The sequence below is a fragment of the Diadema antillarum genome, unplaced genomic scaffold, assembly GCF_040938485.1.
Source record: "Diadema antillarum isolate AM-2024a unplaced genomic scaffold, OU_Dant_1.0 seq00000889_RagTag, whole genome shotgun sequence".
NCBI classification, from domain to species: domain Eukaryota; kingdom Metazoa; phylum Echinodermata; class Echinoidea; order Diadematoida; family Diadematidae; genus Diadema; species Diadema antillarum.
In genome coordinates this window covers 1,866,050-1,892,073 of record NW_027271753.1, presented here as the reverse complement: position 1 = coordinate 1,892,073, position 26,024 = coordinate 1,866,050, and the positions used below count along the sequence as shown (strand labels likewise).

Sequence of the window (26,024 nt, the reverse complement as noted above, 5' to 3'; positions counted from 1 at the left end):
ATAATCTATCATACCCTTTCATTCTTACTGATAATTTCTTTCTTTGTGATATACTCTGTTCTTTTCATATCATTATAATTATTTCTATATGTGTTAACACGGTAGTGACGATTTTCCATTATTGTATTATTTGCTGTGGCGCAAGTATAGCGCTTTCAGCACATATTCGACATGCTTATACGTCGAGTTTCCACGCTTTCCTTGCACAAATAGCTATACCGGATGTATTTAGGACGGAGTTTTGTGTTTGTTTGTTTGTTTGTTTGTTTGTTTGTTTGTTTGTTTGTGTTTTTTTTTTGGGGGGGGGCTGATGTTCAAAGAGGAACATTAGTTGTGCAGGGTGATGTGATTATTGAATTAAAGATATTTTATTCATTTTGACTGAAGCTGACAAGTCATCTTTCTAGTCTACAGTGCAACATTGGGTTCATAGTCTTTATTCTTATATAGATAGATACAAACGATATTTGGGGCTATTTTCTCTTTTTTTTTGTCATTATTTGCCATGTCTGTTTGGAATATTGAAGAGACACACCAATAACGTCAACAGTTCGTGAGGGAATATACCGTCACTGCGTATAGACTGATATATTTCATTGTCCATTTTATACGTGCTGGAAATGTAGCGATAAGTATGAGATATTGAACATATTATATAAGCATGAAATTATGAACCCAGTCTTTCGGCATCCCGTCTGCTTTCTAACGATAACCAACAATACAAGACTCTGAAGCATCATTGTCAATTACTTAAATGTGTATACAAATGCCGTAAACATAGATGATTATTATGATGGGGGACCTATGAATGCTAACTTTCTGAGATGACATTTTCACACCCTTCATGAACTTATAGAGCCATTAACCTGATTTTCGAATCCCAAGTGAGATAGACGTACTTCATATCCTTTACGTATTTGTTTTTTTCTTTTCGGATTTGTCGAGATAGGAAAAATCTGATATCGTTCCGTTGGAAACATTCTACAGTTACATGTGATTTAAAAAAAAGAAGAAGATAAAGTGATAAGGCACTCGTTCATGTTTTAAAGTCTTACCGGTCTCTTCAAGGCTCCCCATTCGAATTTGAGTCAAAACCTTTCCAAGTATTTCCAAGTTGGAAGTCCGGCTTTGAAAATCTACCTGTGGTAAGCGGAAGGGATTTTTCCCCACCTTTTTTTTTCTTACAAGAGTTTTGTTTAGTTAAGCCCAATCCACACCCAGGACCCAAAGAGATCTTATTCTTAGCAATGGATCCGTAACTATAGTCTTGAATAAACAGAGGGTTTGGTTCCTTAAGCATCGTTGTTCAGCGTGTAATTCAACGAAACGCACCAGTTTGCTTTATTCGTTGTTGTTGTTGATGATAATGAAGATGAAGATGATGATGGTGATACTAAATATTATATGGGGAAAATCAGACGAGAAAACTGGTTGAGGTTTCAATGAAATCCGACCTGAAATAGGGAAGTTGTGGTGTAAAGTTTTGCCGGTGTGTTTTTACAAATCAGTGGTTAATCGCAACCACATGCAACTCACACACACACACACACACACACACACACACACACACACACACACACACACACACACACACACACACACACACACACACACACACACACACACACACACACAAGACAGAAGTGATGATGCCGTCCTCTCACAAGCCTGTTCCTAACCAGCATGCAAATCTTAACTTCCTTTTTTGACATAAAATTCTTGAGGAAGTTGAAGTTGTGGTTCTCGCATCATAGTCTTCTAAGGATCTATAGCAAGGATGTTTTTATTTGGTTTTTCATACGATTGTTTTTCATATCATTTTGAGAATTAACTGATAGGAGTGTTGTACAGCGATGGCGATATCGCATAGGCCTATTCTAAATGGGTTGTGACCATTCACTATTCGGTTAAAACAAAACAAAACAAAACAAAAACATTGTGGCAATTTAGCTGCTCGTCCTGATTTTTTTTTTCACGTCAACTTGAACACTAGACGTAAAAAAATGCAATCTAAAAGTAGTGAGTCTGCCTAATTTGATAATCAGAATAGTTTTCATCACAGCATGGTTCGGGTATGAAGTCTTATGTCGTATGCAATAATAACGAATGACCCCAAGAAAGTCTTAATTTCATTTTTATTTTGATCTCGGTCGATTTCTTTTTTGTTTTTTAATCACGCAAGTAAATTCAATGGAAGACGACTTTGCCGAAACAAAGACCTTGAAACGAGCCGCTTGGATCCATTTTATGCCTTCGAAGAGAAACGTATACCTACATCTTAACTTTTATGATGTGAATAGATATAAGTTGCTATCAAGAACGAAATGAAAATTAAGGAAACCCAATCCAGCAAAAGTTCATTAAAATCTGACAAATTATGGAGTCATTGGATTATAAAGTTTATATATGCGTTTTTAAGAATCAAAGATTTCAGTCAATATTACAAAATATGCAAATAAGATGATGAGATGGCATTTGTCACTGCAAGTGGCCTTGCTTGTGGCTTGCACGCAAATTTTCACTACGTTTCCTTTTCAATTATTGAATTATTGTACATGTATAACTGTAATGGTGTAGCGACGGTTTATCTATAGGTTATAGTCGTTCAGTTATTATGAAGATTCCTGATGTTAGGTGATTTTCTCCGTATAGGAAAGCGATCGGAGCGGTGCAAGATTACCACTATTACCCCTTTGTCTTATTTCATATAGTTACGCATATCTAACTGAGGCCGATTTTACTGATACCTGAAAACGTATAATGTGAAAATCTGAAACATTTTAAACATTTCAAGCGTTTCAGATACCACGAAATGATTACCCGCCAAGAAAAAAAAAATATTCTTGGTGACAGGGGATTCATTGATTATTATTATAATCATTATTATCATTATTATCATTATCATCATCATGTATTAGTAATCATTTTTGTTTTGTTGTTCTTGTTCTTGTTCTCTAGACTCCAGCGGTCCTATTGGTTGAATTCACGACGTTCAATTAGAACATGAAGAGGTGTGCTATTTTCAGCATATCGTCGCCGTGACCATTTCGACTGACATGAACGATTAAAATTACGCTTTTCATAATTCTGTTTATTAGGTTTCGGCAGACTCAGAACAAAATAATTGACAGTTTGATAAAAACGCACAAGTCGAACTGGTGACGGACGTGTCCACAATCTTGGGTTAGCATCCACGGCGCACGACAGTTTACACCTTCCTTGTACCCACAGATTTACGTGCTTCCATGCTCGTTAGGGTGCAAGGTTTTCATCCACTAATCAAGCGATGACAAATCGTGCGGGAGCTGGGGGGGGGGGGGAGGGATTATCCTCCAATGCCGTCAAGGTCTCGACGGGAACCTTGCACTCGCTCTACGTGAATTGCAATCAACTCGATGAAATAATATAACCTTGCATGGCCTTGATTATCCATTGGTCCTTCTGGAAGATAATTACGCTCTATCCTTGCATATACAGCGGAGTGTAAACAGCTACAGGTAGCTTCCGACAGAGACTGTGAGGTAATATCAGAAAAATACCATGAATAAGAATGACTGCAGTGAAATTGGTTATTATGGCGAGGATCATGAGAATCATATCATGGGATGAAAGGATCACAAAACGTGTAATAATGGTAATGTTTTTGATGATACTGAAGATGACAATGATCATAAAAGTAACGAAGATAGAAATGATAAAGATTATATTAAAGGGATCGTACAGTTTTGGTTGAGACCTAATTTCAGGTTTCTAACATTTTTTGGTGAAATAAGGAGAAACCTCTTATGAAATATGAAAGAGCACGTAATTCTATGAGGAATTCAACGTTTATTTGATAAAAATTGGTTATGAAATGGCTGAGATATCCAAAATAGAGCGATTCTGATAAAGTGTGGGACCCACACTTTATTACGATCGCTTTGTTTTACTTTGTTTTTGGATGTTTCAGTCATTCCAAACCCGATTTTCATCAAATAAATTTTGAATTCCTCTTAAAATGGTATGCTCTGTACTATATCATAAGTGTTTTCTTGGTATCTCGCAAAAAGTTGAAAGCCCAATTCTCATCTCCACCAACACTGTACCATCCCTTTAACAATGATAATGGTAATCATGATAATCGTATCATAATGATAATCATAACTCATTGTCTAAAGTCATCAAATCCACACAGATTGACATTCACTTATCAAAAATGGAATTGCCGCAAATATATATGAAATAATAACATTAATGAAGAGGCAATACAATAATATAGATCAACAGAACTACGGGAATGAACACTTTGTAAAGATCAAATTCAGGTGTGAAATATCGATTTCTGTTTTTGTTAGTTTTGTTTGTTTTTTCTGGAGAAGGGGAGGTAGACGAATTAGTTGACAAATCTGATGACAGATCCGTCAGCCATACATCGTACGAATAAAAAAAGAACAGAAAAGAAAAGGCAGTACATGTAGGCCTATACATACAGCTGTATTTTGTTTATGCAACGCCAGACTATAGATGGCGCTAGATAAATGCCAACCACCTGTAGATTCATGTTCTTTCCTATTTGAGGTGCGAGTTAAATCGCCATTCATGAGTGTAGTAGTATATAAATACATGTATCTAAATATCTGCTATTGATAGAGATAGATAGATAGATAGATAGATTGATTGATTGATTGAGTGAGTGAATGAGTGAGTGAGTGAGTGAGTGATTGAGTGATCGAGTGATTGATTGACTGATCGATCGATCGATCGATCAATTGACTGATTGGTTGACAGCAACTACAATAAGATGTAACTAATTATGATATACTCGCCCGACACTCGAAAATGCAACAATCTTATTAGCACAAGAAATATATTCAATGCCAACGGCGTAGCCAGGATTTCATCTTAGGAAGGGGGGGCGGTTAGTCTGCGAGGGAGCGAAGCGACCGAGCCCGAGCGAGCGTAGCGAGCGAGGGGGGGGGGGGGGGGGAGGGTGTGGGAGGGGGGGGGGGTGTCCCCCTTCCCACGGTAAGAACTTTTTGCATTTTGATGTTGTAAATGGTGCAATTTGATGCATGTTTTTGCGCGTTTTATCGACGTGAAACAGTCCCACTTGTTTAAGGTAGCAGTATATTTTAGTGTAGATTATTATTGAACAATTTGCCTATAAAATGGTATAATTGAAGTACACTTCTTGTGTTAATTCTTTTCACTGAATATCATGAACGCGACTGAACCCGAGCGAGCTGAGCGAGCGAGGGGGAAGGGGAGGGGGTGTCCCCCCTCCCACGGTAAAAACTTTTTGCATTTTGATGATGCAAATGGTGCAATTTGATGCATGTTTTTGCGTGTTTTAACGAGTTGAAACAGTCCCACTTGTTTAAGGTTGCAGTATATTTTGATGTAGATTATCATTGAACAATTTGCTTATAATATGGAATGTTGAATACACTTCTTGTATTAATTCTTTTCACTGAATATCATGAACGCGACTGAACCCGAGCGAGCAGAGCGAGCGAAGTTCTCACCGTGGGAGGGGGGTGTCCCCCCTCCCACGGTGAGAACTTTTTGCATTTTGATGTTGCAAATGGTGCAATTTGATGCATGTTTTTGCGCGTTTTATCGACGTGAAACAGTCCCACTTGTTTAAGGTAGCAGTATATTTTGATGTAGATTATTATTGAACAATTTGCCTATAAAATGGTATCATTTAAATAATCTTCTTGTATTAATTCCTTTCACTGAATATCATGAACGCGACTAAACCCGAGCGAGCGGAGCGAGCGAAGGGGGAGGGAGGGTGTGGGAGGGGGGTGTCCCCCCTCCCACGGTAAGAACTTTTTGCATTTTGATGTTGTAAATTGTGCAATTTGATGCATGTTTTTGCGCGTTTTAACGAGTTGAAACAGTCCCACTTGTTTAAGGTTGCAGTATATATTTTAGTGTAGATTATTATTGAACAATTATTTACCTTTAAAATGGTATCATTTAAATAATCTTCTTGTATTAATTCTTACACTGAATATCATGAACGCTGTCTGCAGTTCAGCAATCAAACAGAAAAAGCATGCACACGAGGGTGTAGATAGGGGCATATCCCCTCCCACACGAAAGTGATTTTGCGTTTTCAGACCTGAAATTCAGCGATCTGGTGCAAATTTTTGGTGCAATACTTTTTCATCGAAGTGTTAAAATCACGGAATTTAGCTCTTATTCCGAATGTGCACCATCTGTGTGTATGTATAACGTCTAGTGAGGTAGAGCTTATAGGGGAAGGGGGATTTCCCCCTCCCGCTCGCGGAGCTTTTGCGTTTTTAGAATTGAAATGAAGCGATCTGGGTATAGCCACAGTCTACTTCTATGCACGGCGGAAGGTGGGGGGGGGGGGGGGGAGGGGCGGGCGAGCAGGGAGAAGGCGTGGGCGAGTGTTATCTCCACCCTACCCTTCCGATGGAGCTTTTACCTATTAAGGTTGAAATTGAGATATCTCGTATACGCATATTGATGGAATCAACATTTGGGAAATCACAAAAAAAAAAAAAAATGAGGGGGGGGGGACTGAGGGAGGAAAGGGTCGATTAAAAGGGGAAATTCCCCTTATACATGAGGGAACCTTGAGTTTTCGAAATATAAGTAATAAGTGTTGTGCACTCAGAATTATTCATTTTTTTTGGTAAATCTAAAAAGTGTACTAAGCTAGGGAAAGAGGCACAGAGGGGGAGGGTTTGGGAGGGGGATACCCCCTCCCAAGCACGAGAGATTTTGCATATTTTGAATTTGAATTCAACGATCTGGTGCACACTTTGAGTGAAATATTCAAAAAATAGTTTATTTGATGAAAGGTTGCAAAGGATACCCGCTTCATGTGAGTGCATACAGTATACACGCATTTTTTTCCCCGCCTCCCAAATCCCCGGTCCAAATCTTAGGGGGGGGGGGGGGGGACCGCCCCCATCCCCCCCCCCCTGGCTACGCCAGTGTTCAATGCTAATACTGTTATACAATATTTGTCAATGATTTGAATGTACCTGCAAACTTCCTAAAAACTGGCTTCAGATTTGGTCAAATGACGACTAAAAGACAAATGAATAAATAAATAAATAAATGAAATAGGCTATGATGGCAACAGCGAGCACGTAGAGTCGAGTAGAGCTTTCAAGATTCTCAGTATATGTCATAGACCACGAAGAGACTCCAATCACTGGGAGTGCACTTTGATGCGGCTGTACACGCAATACATCAAATATTATGCAATGTTATTATAAATGTATCAAAACTTTTCAAGTTAAGAGCTACCCTGGACTAGTTTTCAAGTATCCATTCATTCATTTCATCATTCTCGCTATAGCAAGACATCCTAAAACAGACAAACGAACAACATTTGTTATCACTTGTTCTTCATTTACATTGTCAGCACCTTTTATAACAAGATACAACTTCTACATGCTTCTCAGGAATAAAGCGAAGAAAAAAAAACATCTAGAATCTAAATATATATATACATATATATGTATATATATATATATATATATATATATATATATATATATATATATATATATATATCTATATCTATATATATATATATATATATATATATATATATATATATATATATATATATATATATATATATAGTATATATATCGCAATAATAAAGTCACAACAGAGGAATGCAGGGAATGATTGGCTATTAATGCATTCCCTGCATTCCTCTGTTGTGACTTTATCATTGCTATTTGTAGTACTGCCAATACGCGGAACAACTGCAGTATATATGTATATATATATATATATATATATATATATATATATATATATATATATATATATATATCTATATATTTAGCAGGGGGAGTGATGAACAGAATGGTGATCATGATGATGCAATTTTGTTGGGATTTCGTTAGCATTATCAATGTGTTTGTATAGTTTACAAATTGAATGTCTTTTCATGCAATAGTTCTTGCTGAGGCCGAACAAAACAGTTGCAAATAGTAATGATCGTATGATATCCTTGCATAAACATACAAAGAATTTGTGCTTTAGGGTCTACAGTCGAATTCACGCAAGCTGCGATAGAAACGGTGATGGCGCTGTTTAACATTTCATCAGAGAAACTTGCAGTAAGCTTGTCGAAAGTTGCTTGGCAAACTGTGCAGTACGTAATTCGTCATGTGGTCAATGGTATACATTAACTTTTTTTTGGTATCAACATCAAATTTTGACTGCAGTATTTCCCTTTTTGTCATCACGTTGAACATATTTTATTGCCATTCCATTTCATTTTCCTCACATTAAAACACAATTATTGTAGCAATAGCACAAACCGGTGAACAACATTTACTTTCAGCAGTAGATTCAAAGATTAAAAAAAAAAGCAGTTGAAATAAGAAAAAGGCGGAAAGAACATAAATAAATGTACGTCAAGTCATCGGAAAATAAATTTCATATTTCACTTCTTTTACATGACAATCTTCATTTACCAAAATTGATAATAGCTTTGGGCAAATCGTTTTTTAAGTCTTTCAATTAAATGCTGAGGCTGTTCAGAATGCTGCTATAAAAGATATCAAGCCATTATTATATTTTCATGTAACATTTGAAATGGTTTATGTCTCTTCTTTCAATTCAAAAACTATCATGGAGGAATTTGGATGGGACTCATGTGTGTCTTCCCCCCTTTATAGAGTCATTTTTGATCACAGAAATGTAAAATATGCTTTCACATTAGATTTCACCTCTTTAGTGGTCATAATTAAACAAAACATCATCGATCATGATGAATGTCAGTGTGCCGCATTTTCTTTATAACCAAGCCATGATTTTGACATGTTTGAGCCTTTGTTTTACTATATGTTAAGCAAAGCCCAAGCCCAATAATCGTTTGCAAGCTTCCACTTGTAATACAGATTCACCGGCATCGAGCAACGCACATAAAGAGAGAGGAGGAATCAAGTTATCATAGAGAAATAGATAGAATGATAGATTGAGAGAGGAGACAGATACGTCAAACATACAGACAGACAGGCATACCCTTTCTAAGGGTCTATTCAGATTCAGATTACCTGTCAGGCTGTTTGAATACCTCGCCTTATCGCATGGGCGATCATTGTCAACACATCACATCGATCGTTAGCTACAGAAGCGATTACTGTAGTCAGGCACAACAAAACTATGTCACCGACTCGAACTTATAACGTTCTCTTCAACATGGACGAACATTTTCCCTAAGAGTCGTCGCCCATTGTTGGAATCAAGTTCCGATTAATGGCTTCTCAAAGTTACGTTAAATCTAGTGTCTCGTGAATGATCGGCCTTTACTGAGAGCGGAAAGAAAGGACATTACAGTATGACCGTCTTTTTGGTGTGAAGAGCTAAAACTTCAGAAGTGACTGCAAACAATGCATCCAAATACACTGGACCCTTTGTAAGCGCTCCTTTGAGAACAAGATGGCCACTGTAGCTCCTAATGCAACCAACTCAACAGCGACCAGTACGGACATCGAACGAATCGGGAAGACTGTCGGTCTTATCGTGATCGTTCTTCTTTCCGTGGTCGGCAACACCATCTATCTCACCGCTTTCTTTTTCTCCCGGAGGCTTCGTCAACACCCTGGTCCATGGTATCTTTTCACGAACATCGCAGTGAATAATGTCATTGCCACCGTCTTCTCGCTGATACCGAACATCGTCGCTACATGGTCAGGGTCGTGGTCGATGGGCGATGGATTCTGCACCGCTTCGGCTTTCCTGACCCGTTTCACCTTCTACCAGTTATGGCACACGATTGGCGTAATCTTTATGGAGAGGTATGTGAGGATCGCTCTGCCGCTCAAACATCGTGAGATCTTCAGGCCCATACCGACCCTGATTTTCCTGAGCGCGCTGTGGTTCTTCGATGTCGTGCTTTCCATGCTGCCCCTGATCGGATGGGGCGGTTACGGGTTCCTGCTGGATGAGGGTCAGTGCGCACACGCCGTGGTCGGCGGCTACCAAAAGTCGATCTCTCATCTCTACTTCACCATCGCCATCGGTGTGGCTGTGCCTCTTCTCTGCTCGATGGCAATTTTCGCCATGACCGTCCGGCGAGCACGTAAACAAATCAAATCAGACACAGACATATTCAAAGACGAAGTCGCCGTACCAGCGTCTTATGGCTACCGTTTGAAGAGGAGAGAGAAAGCTCTGGCTCGAACTATCAAAAACCCAGCCATGACCGACGAAAAGATCAAAAAGCTTAAGAAAAAGCAGAAGAAACGCAGAAAACGCAGAAAAAAGATGATGAAGTACGGCAGCGATGATGAATCTAAGCGAGGATCGGATTCCTCCTCCTCCTCATCGTCATCTTCCTCCTCCTCTTCATCGTCGTCGTCCTCTTCGTCAGAGGATGAAAGCGCTGCTCATCGTCGCTACAAGGACGCCAAACGAGAGAAGCGAGCATGTCGGTATCGACCCAACGAGATGGCGCTCGTCCGCACGGCCTGCTTCGTCCTCCTCCTCTTCAGCGTGTGCTGGGTTCCTTACATGGTGGTGAAAGTGTTCGAGACTCTCTCCTTGTCTGTTCCGTCTGTCATCATCACTGTCGTGGCTTTCCTGAGTTACTTCAGCCACGCAGCATGCCCGTACATCTACATCATCGACTGTAAGACTTTCCGTACTTGCATACAGCGAACGTGTTGTCGTTCCTGTCTTCGCAGGCAAAAGAAGAAGAAGGACAAGGAGATGAAGGGGAAAGAGGAAGATGCTGCTGGTGACTATGACAACGAGGCGTATCTTGGTGACGATGATTCAGGTGTAGAAGAGGCTGCGAATGATGTTTAAGGTTACACGCACTTTCTGGTTGAAAGGGGTCTATTATGACCTTAAAAAGAAAAGGTAGAGTTTACTAAGATCGTCACATTCAGTTGATTAACCAAAATGATATCAGGAGAAACGCGTTCTATCCGTCCTATTTTTTTTAAAATTGGTGTAGCCATTTCAATTATGATTGAATACATCATTCATTGACCTTATTGATAGTGACCACATTTCATTTCATGTCATTATTTTCGTTCATTTTCATTTTCAACAAAGAATATACGTTCACAAAACATGCTAAAAAAGCAATGTGATATTCTAAATACACGTAGTATCAAAATATAGCATAAACACACAATAAGTAGTGTTGTGAAGTCAAGATGCATGATGTTGAAAATGGAGGGGAAGCTAAAAAGCATGCAGGGCGATAGTAATATGCATTACCCTCAACGCCGTTATCAAGTTACATAGAAAGATGTTACCTATCACAATCACTGATTACATCCTGTATTTCAAGGCACGACTGATTGGGATTATGATGTGTACATGAAATAAATCTCATAAGTTGCAATCGTGTACAGAGAATGTACTTGAAGATGGATGAAGCAATGCTTTTGATACACACACATGAATTACGCACATTTTTATTACATTATTTTCTCTTATCATTCGTCCAATCATTATGACACATTTTCATTTCCTTTGTTAGTTTTGTTTTGTTTCTTTGTTTTCTTTTTTTTTTAAATTTATTGTTGCTTAACAATTCGATGAGATCATTTCTATGTCACCCGTGACATGGAGGCATGTAATATGGATCACTGTTATTTCCAAAGTTTGAAGTTTGTTTGAAGAAGTGTGCTCTGCTCCGGGGAACAAAGCGGATTACAGGAAAAAAAATATATATAAATATTACACTTTGATATGGCCTCAGACACCCCGCAATTTCAGAAGTCGTTCAAAGTTGCAAAATAAAATCAAGAATGTAATTTCATAACAATTATATTGCAATGAAAGCAGCTCGTGACGAATCGTGGATGATACCGGAGTATAAATTTCATCAAGAATGTAAAGAAACAATCAGTCACTTTTAGAAACGACGGACAGAAAAAGAATAAAACATTGTATCAAAGTGTAGAAAAGCTAATAATAGTCAAGTTCGTGATGCCTATATTGACTTGTAAACATGTGACATTGTTGTTGTAAAGTATACATTCCATTAAGGCTCACAGGCCTCGTTGCTGTACACTAATGTTGATTTATTATGTTATCGTTTTCCTCTATCTCGATAGTAACAATTAAAGTAATGTTGTATGACCGTGTGATTTTGAGTCATAGTCACATACATTGTACTTGAAAGGTGTGTTAACACTGCCATGGCAAAACAAAACAAAATAAAACAGGTTTTCGTCCTAGAGAAATCTAGTGTACAATCACAGTTTTCTATCATCTTCCCTTGTACGATTTAATGTTTGCTGTTTTGATGTAAAATATATAGGCCTACTGCTTTTTGTGGCGTGTTACAAGAGGAAAATATATTAAATAATGTGTGCAAAGTAACGACATATATCCCATGCCTGCAGGGTATATATAGTTTATTGAAAAAGTATGAAGTGTCACACTAACCGATCATGTTACAATGCATTGCATGAGGAAGATAAGCATATTGGACATATATTTTTACCTATAATAATGAAAAACGAAAGATGCAATTATTGAACAAATGCGAGAGAGAAATAGAGAAAACGGAAATGTACGATTAAGCAACATGTACAGATAAAGAGAGAGTAAAGGAGAGAGATGGAGAGAAGGGTTAGAGGTATATAAAGAAGGGGAAAGGGGCAGAGATAGAAAAAGATTGAGAGAAAGAGAGGGATATAGAGGGACAGAGAGGGGATGGAGAATGAGGTTGAAAGAGAAAAATATGAAGATTGATGAGATCTATATGAACGATATATAAGATCTTTTTAAATTTGTTTATTCATTTATTCATTTCGACTATCTATTCAGAGGAGCTTGATCAGCGATTAAAAAAAAAAGCTACACCAACAATATATATAGACACAGCGAATAGTCACATCATATTAAAAGAGTTTTCAAAGGAACGCGTTAAGCATAATAATTATGTGGGTTGGTACATTACGATGAAAAAAAAATTCGATATAGTCTTTCTCAAGGCTATGTGTACATGATTTAGTGTAAAATGATGTACACAGAGCCTTGAGAAAGACTAGCAAATCTTTTTCTAACCCATCATAATGTTGTTAATGTTTTTGTATAATCATATTAAAATATAATTTGAATATCACCATACAAAAACATTAAAAAACTACTTAAAATAGAAATTATTTGCACAAATTATAATAATTTTAAATTAAAACATGCATAACATTAAATGCAGGTTAAGAAGGTAAAGAAAGTACAAATTTGTTCAAACAATGGCAGAGAAACAGTACCCGCGAGACGGGTACAACTGAAAACAAAATATGAAAGGAAGGAGAGTACAATCCATACAAAAGAATGACCGACATTTAAGTCCCCCTATACATAACGCACACACACACACACATACACACTTTTGGGTCTTTATATGTAAAAAAAAAAAATCAAAACAAGCAAATAAAAACCACAACCAAACCGAAGGAAGGGAATTAAGGAAGGGGGGAGGGGGAGGGGGTGCCTGCATTGTTTTTTGGCACCCCATCTGCCCCAACATTTCCCCCCTCCCCACACCCACACATACAAAACAATCAAGACCTTTATTCTTCACGTACTATAGAGAACTCATCAGATGGTTTCCCTGTATTCATTTCTTTCATAGATTGACCTTAAAGGGATAGTACAGTTCCAGTTGAGGTGGGGCTTCAGGTATCCAATGTTTTTCGATTATGATTTTTGAGATAATTATAACCCTATCAGGAAATACGAAAGAGCACATAATTCTAAGAGGAATTCAAAGTTTATTTGATGAAAATCGGTTTTGTAATGGCTGAGATATCCAAAATAAAGCGATCCTAATAAAAGGTGGGACAAACTTTTATTAGAATCACTTTATTTTACTTTGCTTTTGGCTATCTCATCCATTTCTTGTTTCAAATCGTGTCTCAATTAATGTCGGCCTAAACACACTTATACTTGTATTAAGGATCGTTTGAAAAAAAAAAAACCCAAAGCAAAACAAACTAAAGCAAAAAATGCGCAGTGGCAGGGTCACGGCTAGAAAAGGAGATATAAGATTATATAAACCACATCGCTCATCTGTTTAGCTTATTTCTTCTCTTTATTTTCTTTTCTTTATCTCACTACTCTTCTTCGTCTGCTCACTTCATATTTTTCCCTTCTCACAAACCTGCTTCTTCTTCTACCTAATTTACGTTGTACTTCATCATAACTTGCCTTCTTGTTCACTTCTTTCACTTTTTGAGAGTACATCTTGTACTTGTACTCGTTTCGTATGTGGTTGAGTATACAAACGTATGGATCTCCACCGACGATTCTGACTACACAAAAATCGGAAGCTCATCGGTATCGTTCCGTCTGCCGACCAATCACGACGTTAGAAGTGAAAAGAAATAAGTCACGTGATTTCCAGCTGTGGCGCGCTACATTTTAATTCCGCGCGAAAGCGTTTAAAGGGACCAGGGATCAAGCGGAGATGCGGTACGTACGAGTGTGCATTCGTACACAAGCTATCAGCCACCAACACAAGGTAGCAAACGTACAGGAACAATGCTTGTGTGATGTACGAGTTTGAATGTGTCGTCTAGCCGTCTAGATGCATCGTCTACAACAAACATTTACGACAGTTTTTAATCAGATTTCAGGAGTGTTTCGGCAGGAACAAGTAAAGAAGCCACCGTCTAACGAAATCATGTATCAATTAGGGGTGCAACATCAACAGAACTTCGAAAATATGTAAGTAACTTGTTAGGTAGAGGTATCTACCGTAAACTAAGGTGTCGCTGCGCTTGCTTGCTTGCCAAATTGTAGAAACTACATTGACCATTGTCATGCATTGTAAACTAAGCACTTTATCGCTATCAAGTGATCATAGTAGTAGAAATACTAGAAATCTACCTGGTTGTAAAGATTCCTTGAACCCAAACACACAGACAGAAATTATCACTCACAGCAATTTCTGCAGGAGCACTTATCCGCACACAGTTGTACAGCTTTAATACACTGAGCATTGCTGAGCTTTGAACTCAACGTCACAAACGTAATAAAACTAAAAGTTAACAGTGTGTGTTGGTAGAGTCTAGACCCCTATATTATTATGATTTATAGCCGTGATAGGACACCATGTCTATAGACTCTATAGGGCCTGCGCCTACTTACAAAGATGAAGATGAAGCTGAAACTGTCAATCAGGGCATGGATTCCCAAACATGTCAACTTAAACGTCATCAACCGCAAGCCGCCCATAATTCAACCACAGCGCCATATCTAAATATAACTTACTTTATAAGGGAGGGGTCTGTGCTAAATTCGACCACCTGCTACATGTAGAAACCTACAACTCACAACATGTACAATGTATATATATAAATGCTTTCCTGCATGGTCGAACCTTGGCATGGGAGCTCGAACCGTGATGCTTCGGTGCTTCGTGCTGCTGTAAAACCAGAAATATTCATGAATTGGATTTGGGTTGGAGCTGATGGCCTTCTTTGCAGCATGAAATTTTCGCAAACTGTCACTGGCATTCAGTGCATGTAATGGTTCTAGTGTAAACAAGAACTTTCGTGTGAATTTTAATTTCACGAATCTTGGTACGTTAGATGTGGAAAATACAATGCATGCAAAATTTTCAGTTTTTACAGTACTGACTACAGGTACATAGTCTAGAACCACTAGTGCATGATAAAGTGTAAATCTACACTGCAGTTAAATTAGGTTAATTCCATTGTCAACAAACTGCAGTTTGTGCTGGCTAGACTCAGCTGCATGTCTAGATTTAGCTTAGAGCATTGCCATTGCTACATGTACCATGTGTGTGTTTACAAGTGCAGTGAAATGCAAGAGAATAGTTTACATTGTATTATCACTGCATTAAGAGAATAATTATCACTGCATTTATACAATACAATTGTAAGTTGAGGTTCAGGGCACAGCGCGTGCTCTCCATGAAGTGCTTCAAATGACTCGTACTATTGTACCCTTTTGAGTTTGCTCATACAGAGAATCACGACCCGCCGACAGCACATACTGTCACTAAAAGTGGTCAAGAGAGGTGTATAACTGTCATGGTAACCTTTGCTCATGGGAGCTTCAAGTTCAAACATGATAATACTGTAAAACTAGACATTTTTGCGTGCCTGTGAGGAGCCTATAGAGCCTATTCAGGAAAGTAAAATGCATGTGAAGTTCAACAAATCCCTGTATGAATTATTCAGGATCTAGAGTTCATGCAGCAGTTACTTGATGGTCGACAGTTCTTGAAAGTTTCATGCTGTAAATGTTCATGATTTTACAGTAGGCCTATGCGGAGTTCCTGCTGCAGCTTGCAGTACAATACACTGTTACTGTATATCGCTAGCATGTTCTCTTTAATAGCAAGTATTGTCGCAGTTGCACTCAGGACAGTTCAACCAAATCACAAGTGCCTTCAATCCAACCAGGTTTTGGTCACCACTTCCAGAGCACCAAAATGTTGAGTGAACATATACAGAGTTTAGAGCACTTTTGAATGAGCAATCCTGAGCCTAGCATGGAGAGGGGCTTATCTTTGATAGGGTGCTTCAATCAGGGCTTGATTGTCTGTTCCTACAGAGTTTAGAGCACTGCATAGGAGTGCTCTTGGAAGGCTCTCAATGCCCTCTATAGATGGATGTGACATGTGGATCTATTAAAGTTTATACACCAGGTAACATTTTGAGATAATTGCATGTTATACACTAGCATGCATGCAAACAATTCAATCAATGTTTTTGTGGCAGAACTTTTGCACTGAGTGCAAACAATTCTTGTTTCATGTAATTACAATACTGTACATGTTTGAAATACAGTGTAGAAATGTGGTTATGTGACCTGAAATATGCATTTGCTGCTGGCTAAATTTTTGAAGCTGTCATCATAGTTTTAATCTTTGCTACATCTAGATTTTCTTACCAGGGCAATACATGAGTCAATTATTGAGGACATTTCTGGCATTCTTGTAGCTCAGTGTGACTATTTTTCAATGGATTCATCATACAGGATGGCATGTGGCATCTGTTTGGAGCCAAGGCTTCGGATGGTGACCGGCCAGTGTCAGCACAGGTTCTGTGTTCAGTGTATCTATGACGACAAGGGAACAAGGAAGCGAGGTTTGGAGAGATGTCCGTCTTGTCAGCTGGATGGTGCATTCCCGGTGGCACGGTGAGTTAGTAACATCATTTTACTGCTCTTACACATCCTTACTGTCAATTTATACAGTAACTCACCCTCTGACAGCAAGGCAGGAGTGTAAAATTAAGAGGAAAACAAACTTATAGGACTGTGGACAAATTTGGCTGAGGTAGTTTTAAGCTCTAACGCAACAATGTGTGGCTATTCTAACTCTTATTATGTCACCAGCAGACCAGTAAAGTTTCTGCAATTCTGTGGGAAGCTTCCTGCAAATTAGTTATTTTTTCATGTCCTGATATGAGAATACATAAGCCTCCCTGCTCGAGGAATTATTATCACCTTCAGTGATGCATTTAATGCACAAGTGTCTCCCTCACTGCTCTTTGGGATGTTCCTACATTTGTAGTTTGTAATATGAACATTGGCAGCCCTACACTCATTTGTCAATCTGCATGGAACATGATGTTGCAAGAAAGAAAATCTAAATAGTGCAAATTATGTAAGTATAATGCAGTTGCCAGACATGGAGGTAATTCTTGAGATACATGTAAGTTCCTCATTTAAACGATGATAAGTGTGACTTTGAGAGTGTAAAATGTTACATATTGCATTGTGTATTCCCGACAGGCCAGTCATTCCAGAGGACATGGTAGAAATCCAGAGAGCTCTTGGTATCGGAGCGTGTGACGTGTGTGGAGAGGAGATGTGGCTACGGGAATTGAGTGATCACACAAGGTAACGAATGACGTCATTTGGCCTCTAATGATTAACCTTTCTTCATTATGCAGGACTGTGAACCCATTATCAAGTAGGATATGACAAAGGACATGTTCCCACCTAAATGCATTTAGGTGGGAAAACTGAAGTCTTGATTGATTATACGGCCTTTAGTGTAAATACAGAAGTAACTATGCAAACATTTGTATTTCACTCTTGCAACTAAATGATGCTGAGAAGATTTCAGTACTTTTTCATATGTGTATTGTTTTGAGGGTCAGTCTTTTATTTTGAGCATACCAACCTACTCTACTGGTATATCGAGATGATTTTCGTAAATGATACAGAAACTCAATTGGTCTGGATGCCAACCAAAGTCTGAAGCATCTGTAGTCATTTTTAGCCCCTTGAAGTCTGTGCAATTTATCGAGATTGAGTATTGATTGCGTTTAGAAATCACCTAAACTCTTCATGGACATGGACAATAATTCATATTTGGGGAGCTGTTTATCACTGGAGCTTATACAGTGGCACTTCCCTAAAATCAGTGACTCATTTTAATTGTCCCTTGTGGATTGTAAACATAGGAAAACGGCATAGCATATTTTTGAATTTTGATTCTTTTTTTTTGTCCATTCTTCCCATGTTCTTTGACAAAAATCTTCAAACATTACAAATGTCCTAATACCATTATTTTTAAATTCACTTGCCTTTATCACTTCAGTTTGTGCTTGAGTTCACCGAGGCTTACCGCATCACAGTCCCACACATCATCAGGTGACAATGTGCGACGCAGCGGGCGCAAAAAGAAGAAACAAAAGCTCTGCCGGCAGTCCAAGGGTGGGAACGAAGTCATGCAACTCCTGGGGGACTTTGGCCATGGGGTCAGCACTCGCAGCCACACCAATTCTCTTGGCCATTTGGACAGTGGCAAATCTTCAAAGCGCAAGCGTCGTTCTGCAGCACGCACCAAGCTGCGGCCATACTAGCGACGGTGATGCAAGACAGCTTCTTGAACAAGGAGACTGTCACGTACTATATGGTCATGTTATTGATTGATGACAGAGAGAATAATCATTGGACTTCAGTAGAAGCTGCAGAGTTGAGTTACCTTGACGTTTATTCAATTGTAACTGTTGGGTGGTGCTACGTATACAGCAGAGTCAACCAGACATGGTCCGTAGAAGACCTAATGGAGGTATACACTACGCTATCCTGCAGAATAAAGCTGTATCCTGTTTGAAGATTTTCATACCTGGGGAACGATTGCATACTTTATATTTCATGTCCACATTGGAAAGAGAAAATACAATGCAAATGCAGAAATATTCTTGGTACATAGTTTTTGTGGATTTCACACTTCTTTTGATGCGCACAAATTTTAAAACCCGCAAAGATATATTCACAATTTTGTATGCACGCTTTGATCTGTTGAATCGTGCACCTCATCAACTAATAATACTTCTATGCATGCGTTTATGCCAGTAGCTTTCTGTGCAGGCTTACATTCTAATGGATTGTTTGTACAGTATGTAGACTGTAATCAAATGTGTGTACCTGTACTTGTCTCATACACAATTGTCTAGAGTCGGGCATGATGCACGTACATCTGTTCACATGTTACGCTGTAAAGTAGTACATCAATGTTCATTGCTGGCTACAATGTATATGCCATATATCTTTTTTTGTGAATCGGTAGAAAACATACAAGTTAGCAGGTGCAGAGCGCAAATTTAAGAACCAGGAAAACGTTTTTGAGCCACACAGGACCAAAATATATGGCACAAAAATAATGTTTACAGTTTTACAATGTTAAATTCAGTTGTAGTATTGCATCCATACGAAGTTTGGAGATCACACACACAAAAAAACAAACACAACAACAAACAAGAATAGCATCCAATATCCTACTGTATATACCACATATTTTGTGAGTTTTAAATTTTTCATGAAATTTTGTTGGTCAGGTGTATTCACAAATTTAACAACACGCATAAATATCAAAGTCTTTGAACCAGACATAAATGCTACATACAATTGGACATTTCTCTCTCTTCATTTCTGTACTCCATATTGAGAATTTAACCACCGACAAAATTGTTTGGAAATCCCGATATACAAAAAATAAGACTCGCTAAATATATGGCATATACAGTATTTGTGAATAGAGACAATTTGATAGTGTGTTGCAAAGGTAGATGTCTGCAAAACAGACATACATACATGTACATTGTATACAGTGGGGGGAATTTAATGAGGCAGAGGGACTATGCTGGATATTCATCAATGGAATGCTCCAGATATTTTTTTTAAAACCAGGGATTAAGATTGAATTAATACCAGCTGCCTGTAGACTGATGGAGGAATTGATGTGCCCGTTGCCATAACAATAAGTCTACCTTTTTTGTTCAGTGTTGTGCATACATTATATGAACCTACATGTATGTTACTTACAAGTGTATGTGATCAGAAAATGCTGAAATTTTATATTTCTATGCACATCAAGTAGTGCATGTTGTGTAATCAGTTTATCTAGCACGAGCAATTTTTTGACATTGCAGGATTGAATCCATGATTCTGAGAACTTTTAACACTTTTCATTGCAATGATTGTTTCTTTTTAAAAAGACGGCAAAGGTAAAGCCTAGCCAGTTCTAATTACAACGTAAATCTGTGCCAGGCATAAAACGAGTCTAAATGTAATGAGCCTTTTTAAAGCATTGCATGCATGGTTTATTGTATACCAGTATGCCAACTCTTGGTTTTCTTCAAGAAAGATGTTTACGTGCTGATTACAGTGACTAAAATGAGTCCACTCTCATCAGGTGTTTGATATGCAGCAGTCATTTTCTTGTTTTTGTGAGGAAGACTTTGATTATGCAAAGAATGCAGATACCGATGATAATGCTAAGATACTATTTGCATCACTTTGCAATCAGAAGACATTTCAATCAATCATATGATTTCAATCCATTTCATTTTACTATATAAAGCAGCTGTGTTTTGTGCTCATATACCAGTAAATATAATATTGGCACCCTGAGTTAAAGCTACAATACAAATACATATACCAAAAGTCCAAATTGCATTTGAGATTCAGCATATTTTGGTGAAAATTCCATAATCTGATTTTTACTTTCCAGTTACACAGAATTCGCAGTGTTTTTTTTTTTTCTTTCTTTCTTTTTGCTGGGAACAACTTTTCTATGATTTATTTGTTCAGGAACTGTATAATTATCTCAATAATGGGAGTAAGCAATGTCAAAATATTTGTTACTGCTAGAGAGTTTTAACAAAAATGCATCAATTATCTTCATAGGATATTGTGTTGTAATGCTGATTGAATATATTGGACTATTTAAATTTCCTTCAAGTTTAGGTTTATGTACATACGTTATATTTCACAGAAATTGCAACTTTTCTGTCCTGTCGTCATGTTGCATTCTTCTCCGTGTCTGGTGCATTCCTCTGTATCAGTGTTCCTGACATGCAGTGCTGTACAAATCATATTCTTGGAAAGTTGAAGCCAGTAAAATACTACTGTATTAATAAAACCTGGCCGGCATGAAGAAAGGAACTAACAATCAGGGTCTTTTCTGGTGTTAAGTTGACAAACTGTTCCACTGGCTACACGGTACACATCTCTGCCACACCATACCTGTAGAAACATGTTGTTAGTTATAGACAAATGACACTCCACAGTGAAGTTTGATCAGTTACATGGATGGAGTGATGGTTGGAATGATGAAGAAAAGTCAATATTTATTTTTGTATTTATGTTTGTTGTCTTTCCTGTATGTAAGTATTGTGTTATACTATAGAAAGGTACATGCTTGTAAACTAAAAAATTAATGTCATGAAAGTATGGCATAATATGGTTGTGGGCTGTGTAGTTTTCCCTATACTGTGATTTTTTTTCCTACTGTGCAAAGTATTGTCTGTGTATTAGGAAATACCTGAAATTGGTTTGTTTATAGTGAGATGCTATTTCTTCTACGTGTCTATATTCATACATGAGTTATGCATGCATCTTTTCTAGGCAAAGTCTACTGTGTATGAGTACAGATGAAAAATAAAGGCAGTTTCACTTTTGTGTGATTCAAAAGAATACACATACATCTCATTTCATGTATGACTAAGTAATACGTACAATCAATCTAAAGGCCATTGGGGTGGTATCCCCAATTATACTACTTTCTCACTTTTTACTTTCGTGTATGAGGGTGTGTAGTGTATATGTGACTGCGTTGAGACTTATCTGTATCACAGCCACAAAGAAACATGGACAGGTTTGTTCCGATATAACTTTGGATCTTTATTCTCTGTATGCACTTTACACATCAAAATATTTTTCTTTCAGTGTTATACTTAAGATTACAAATTGTAAAACAAATAGTAAAACTTTGCAAATACCTTTACATTTCAATAATTTGTGTTTCACTACCTTTCTTAATTCCATACAGAAGACATAAAAAAATATTGGAATATATGCATTACACAGAGCAAATCAGAGCTACAATGAACTTTTAGTAGAAACAGATTCGTCATTACTGGTACTGCTTAAACATTTGATACGAATTCTCTCTCTCAGGGATTCTACATAATTTCATCAATTTTCACATAAAAGGAAACTGAACTCTAAGGTGCGTTCAGTCCCTATTTTTAAAGCATGCCAGAGCAGGTGTACAGCACATTTCCACTTCGGACCGTAGAACACTCTGAAAGCACAGTGAGCCAGAGCAAACCACGCCAGTTATAAGAGTGCCACCTCACGACCACAAGTTGCCATTTAAATTCCTTTGCATCCCAATGGCTGTTGGACTTCGGAAGGAACACGTTTCTTTTCACAACCACAAAACTCTTTATCCTGAAGACAATTTTCAACATTTAGTACAGAACAAGGTACAGCTATTCTTGTGTGGTCCCATGCTTCCTGAACGTCCAAGTTATGGCAACGTACATAAACACACATACCGGTAATCACACTTTATATCATGACATTTAAGAGAAACAATGACAAAAAGAAATAATCTGTTGCATCCCAACATCAGTACAGACAGAACATCTCGGCCCCGTTTCATAAAAGATGTTAGGATGGCAACTCTTGCTGGAATGGCAACTTCCAATAGCGACAGCCAATCAGGAAGCTGGATTCTTGTCATTGCCATGACAATTGCCATTCCAGCAAGAGTTGTTATCGATCAACCTTTTATGAAATGGGGCCCTGGACCCCCATGCCTCTTTGTAACATTTGCAGCTTCAATACTGCACTTGGTGGTTTGGTGGTGGTGGTGGTGATGTTGGTGTGTGTGTGTGTGTGTGTGGGGGGGGGGGGTATTAACCTTTGCATACCCATGGGCCTACTACTTTTTGTAGTAGGTCCACAGTATACCATACTACAAAGACATTCACCTTCCATTACACTTCGCTGACTGATTTACAAACCACCAACAACAGCCAAATCTGATCACTGCTATGACAAGTTCAGTGCGCCTGTTTGAGCCAGCTGACTTAACCTAAATTAGGTGTAATTTCTTCATCAATTTGCGAATTTGCTGTTAGCTGTAAGATTTCTCTAGAACCCTTATCCATCCTAGGACCAAAATTGACCTCAATCCATCATTGGTCACTCGTGAAACTAGCCAAGCTCTAATTCAATAAGAGGGGAACTCCATTTTTGCACGTTAATGCGAACTTCTGGCAGAGTTAAATTTCAGGTTCATGGCTACAATTAGCCCCATTGACACAGCCACAGCAAACATTATTTCATGTAAATTGTAGAGCAGCCTGTTTAGACCTTCGAATAATAATATATCATTCCATATCTCCTCATCAATAGATATACAAGTATACAGCACAGATGCAAAGTTGCAGCAAATAATGCGTTTACCGTATGTCAAATATCACCTGACGCAAATTGCACATACAATGTTACTCGGCAAGAAGTGAATACTCAGTAATGATGTAGGCTTTCTTTCTGTTACCACGATTACATATCATATCGATTTCCTTTTTCTTTGCCTGTTGCTGCTCAACAGCTTGCTCTTGGCATGAAAACAGGGATGCCCCGAAACATTCCTTCTCAGATTGATGGTCTTCTGTTGTAAGCGAAAGATGGTAAACACAGGAAATTTCAACTTGGATCATAACCCAATGGTTCACTGATTTTCTTATGATATGTTTACATATAGAGGGCTTTCACATGTCTGTGTGTACATGTCTTCATCCTTTACCTGTCAAAACCTGTAGGGAGAGTGCAAACTGTCACCCCCCCTTGCAGTGGGCTCATATTGAGACAAAAGATTCAGAGTTACCAACAGTTCACCACCGTTCAGATCATCCCACAGTAAATTTTGTCAAAAAGAGAGTAGGCTACGACATTCAACATGACACAACAGGTTAATTTATGTGGACACTCAAGTCTGCTCAGATCACTAAGTTGGGATTTACGCAAACAATGAATAATTCCCTAATTCCAAACACGACTTCTTCAACCTGAGAAAAAAATGCAACATTGAAGAATCTTGTTATGTGAGGATTGTTGTTGCAAAACCAATAATATTAATGGAGACCACCACATCAATAAGGTTACCACCCCATGTTTATGGCAAGCTGCCTAGATTTCTACTACACAAACAACTGTAAGAAGGAAAGGGTCAGGTTTTTTTTTCTTCAATATATTCAACTTAATGATCCCCTTTGATTAGTTTTTCTGATAAATCCTATGAATCCAACCTGCATACATCAGGTAATTGACAGGCAAGCAATCTGGTTGTCACTAACAACCTTTATGGTGAAGTTACATGAATGGTAGTAAACCTGTCTATACATCCTTACGAGAAAAAAAAAAATGAGATTTAAGAACAGAGGTATTCAATATGACATCTAGACTCACTGTTTTGTGTGTGGGTGTGTGTGTTTAGATATATAAATCTGTCTAGAAGACACAAGTTGAGTTTATCTAAAAACCTACGATGCATGGGATGGGCTGAGTTGTTCAGTTTAATGGAAATATTAGGAAGTAGAGAAGGTGTCATTTCAAACCAGAGACATCTGGACTGTACAGTTAACTCCTTTTTCATTCATGGGAAACACGGCACGCATGATATACAGATGGATAGGGGATGATAGGAATAGTTTCAGGGATAACACATGACTCAATAACTCCATAACGCATAGTATCTGTTTACAGTGAGTATGGAGTACACCTATATAAACAATCGTGTAGACATACTGTATAATCATATCCCATGACGTTGCATATGTGAATTTGGCTTGACGCTACCAATGAGACTACAGTCAATGTTGGAAGAAGTACAATGGAATGTTCATGAAATTACCATAGCAAAAAGAATCAGCACAGCAACGCATTTTCACATGGAGTCAAACAGTTAACTTCCACCGTACTCCAGCACAATACCAAATTTCCGCAGTTGTAAATGCCAACTTTACTAGCTAAACCACTGCCCCCAACCATTCTCAACCGATAAGAATGAAGCCATATCTAAAAACATGATCTCCCTCTGAGTTGAAGTCACAGAAAACACTTTGGATAGAAGTAATGATACCACCAACCCCACCCCCCCCCCAAAAAAAAAAAAAAAAAAAAAAAAAACAGAGAAAGAAAAGGTGAATAAAAACATGCTGAGAAGATACCTTTTCAAGTTAAATGGATACTTCCATGACTGTGTCATCCTCTGAACTCTTAGCCTGGCAAAATTGCGAGGATTTCTTTAAAAAAAAGACTCCAAACATTGTTGAAAGAGAATTGTAAGTGAAGAGAAATTAGTAACTCCAGCAGAAAAAGGATGAAAATTACTTTTGCTGTTACTCATCTGTGATGCCATGATTTTTTGTTAATTTCCTTCAAACAATTCCTCACCATAAACCAAATACAGCTCAACATTTTTTGTAAGGTCCCTGCTTAAAGTAACCAACATTTTACTCAAGGGGGTCAAATGCTAAGCATTAAAGTAAATCAGTGTCAGTAAATACATATATCTATCATTTGATAAAAGAATCTGTATAAATGCCAAAACATTAAAAAAAGCAACAACATACGGCAGTTGACATTGACTCACACACTAAGAATTCATAAAAGCGCTCTGTCGATTCACATGTGGTGCACAATAAATGATAGCATGTAAAACATTTTCATGGTGACATTGTTATTATGTAAGATGTGCGTAACAAACTTACATTCAC

At 38.0% G+C, this 26,024-nt stretch overlaps 1 protein-coding gene across 1 annotated transcript; it reads left to right on the top strand.

Moving 5' to 3' along the window:
• The first annotated feature begins 14,563 nt into the window (after positions 1–14,563).
• LOC139740900 (uncharacterized) lies at positions 14,564–18,809 on the top strand. Its single transcript, XM_071651485.1, has 4 exons — positions 14,564–14,688; positions 16,972–17,133; positions 17,731–17,838; positions 18,545–18,809. The coding sequence occupies exons 1-4, from the start codon at positions 14,645–14,647 to the stop codon at positions 18,807–18,809; spliced, it is 579 nt and encodes a 192-aa protein (XP_071507586.1). The 5' UTR covers positions 14,564–14,644.
• Positions 18,810–26,024: the final 7,215 nt, after the last annotated feature.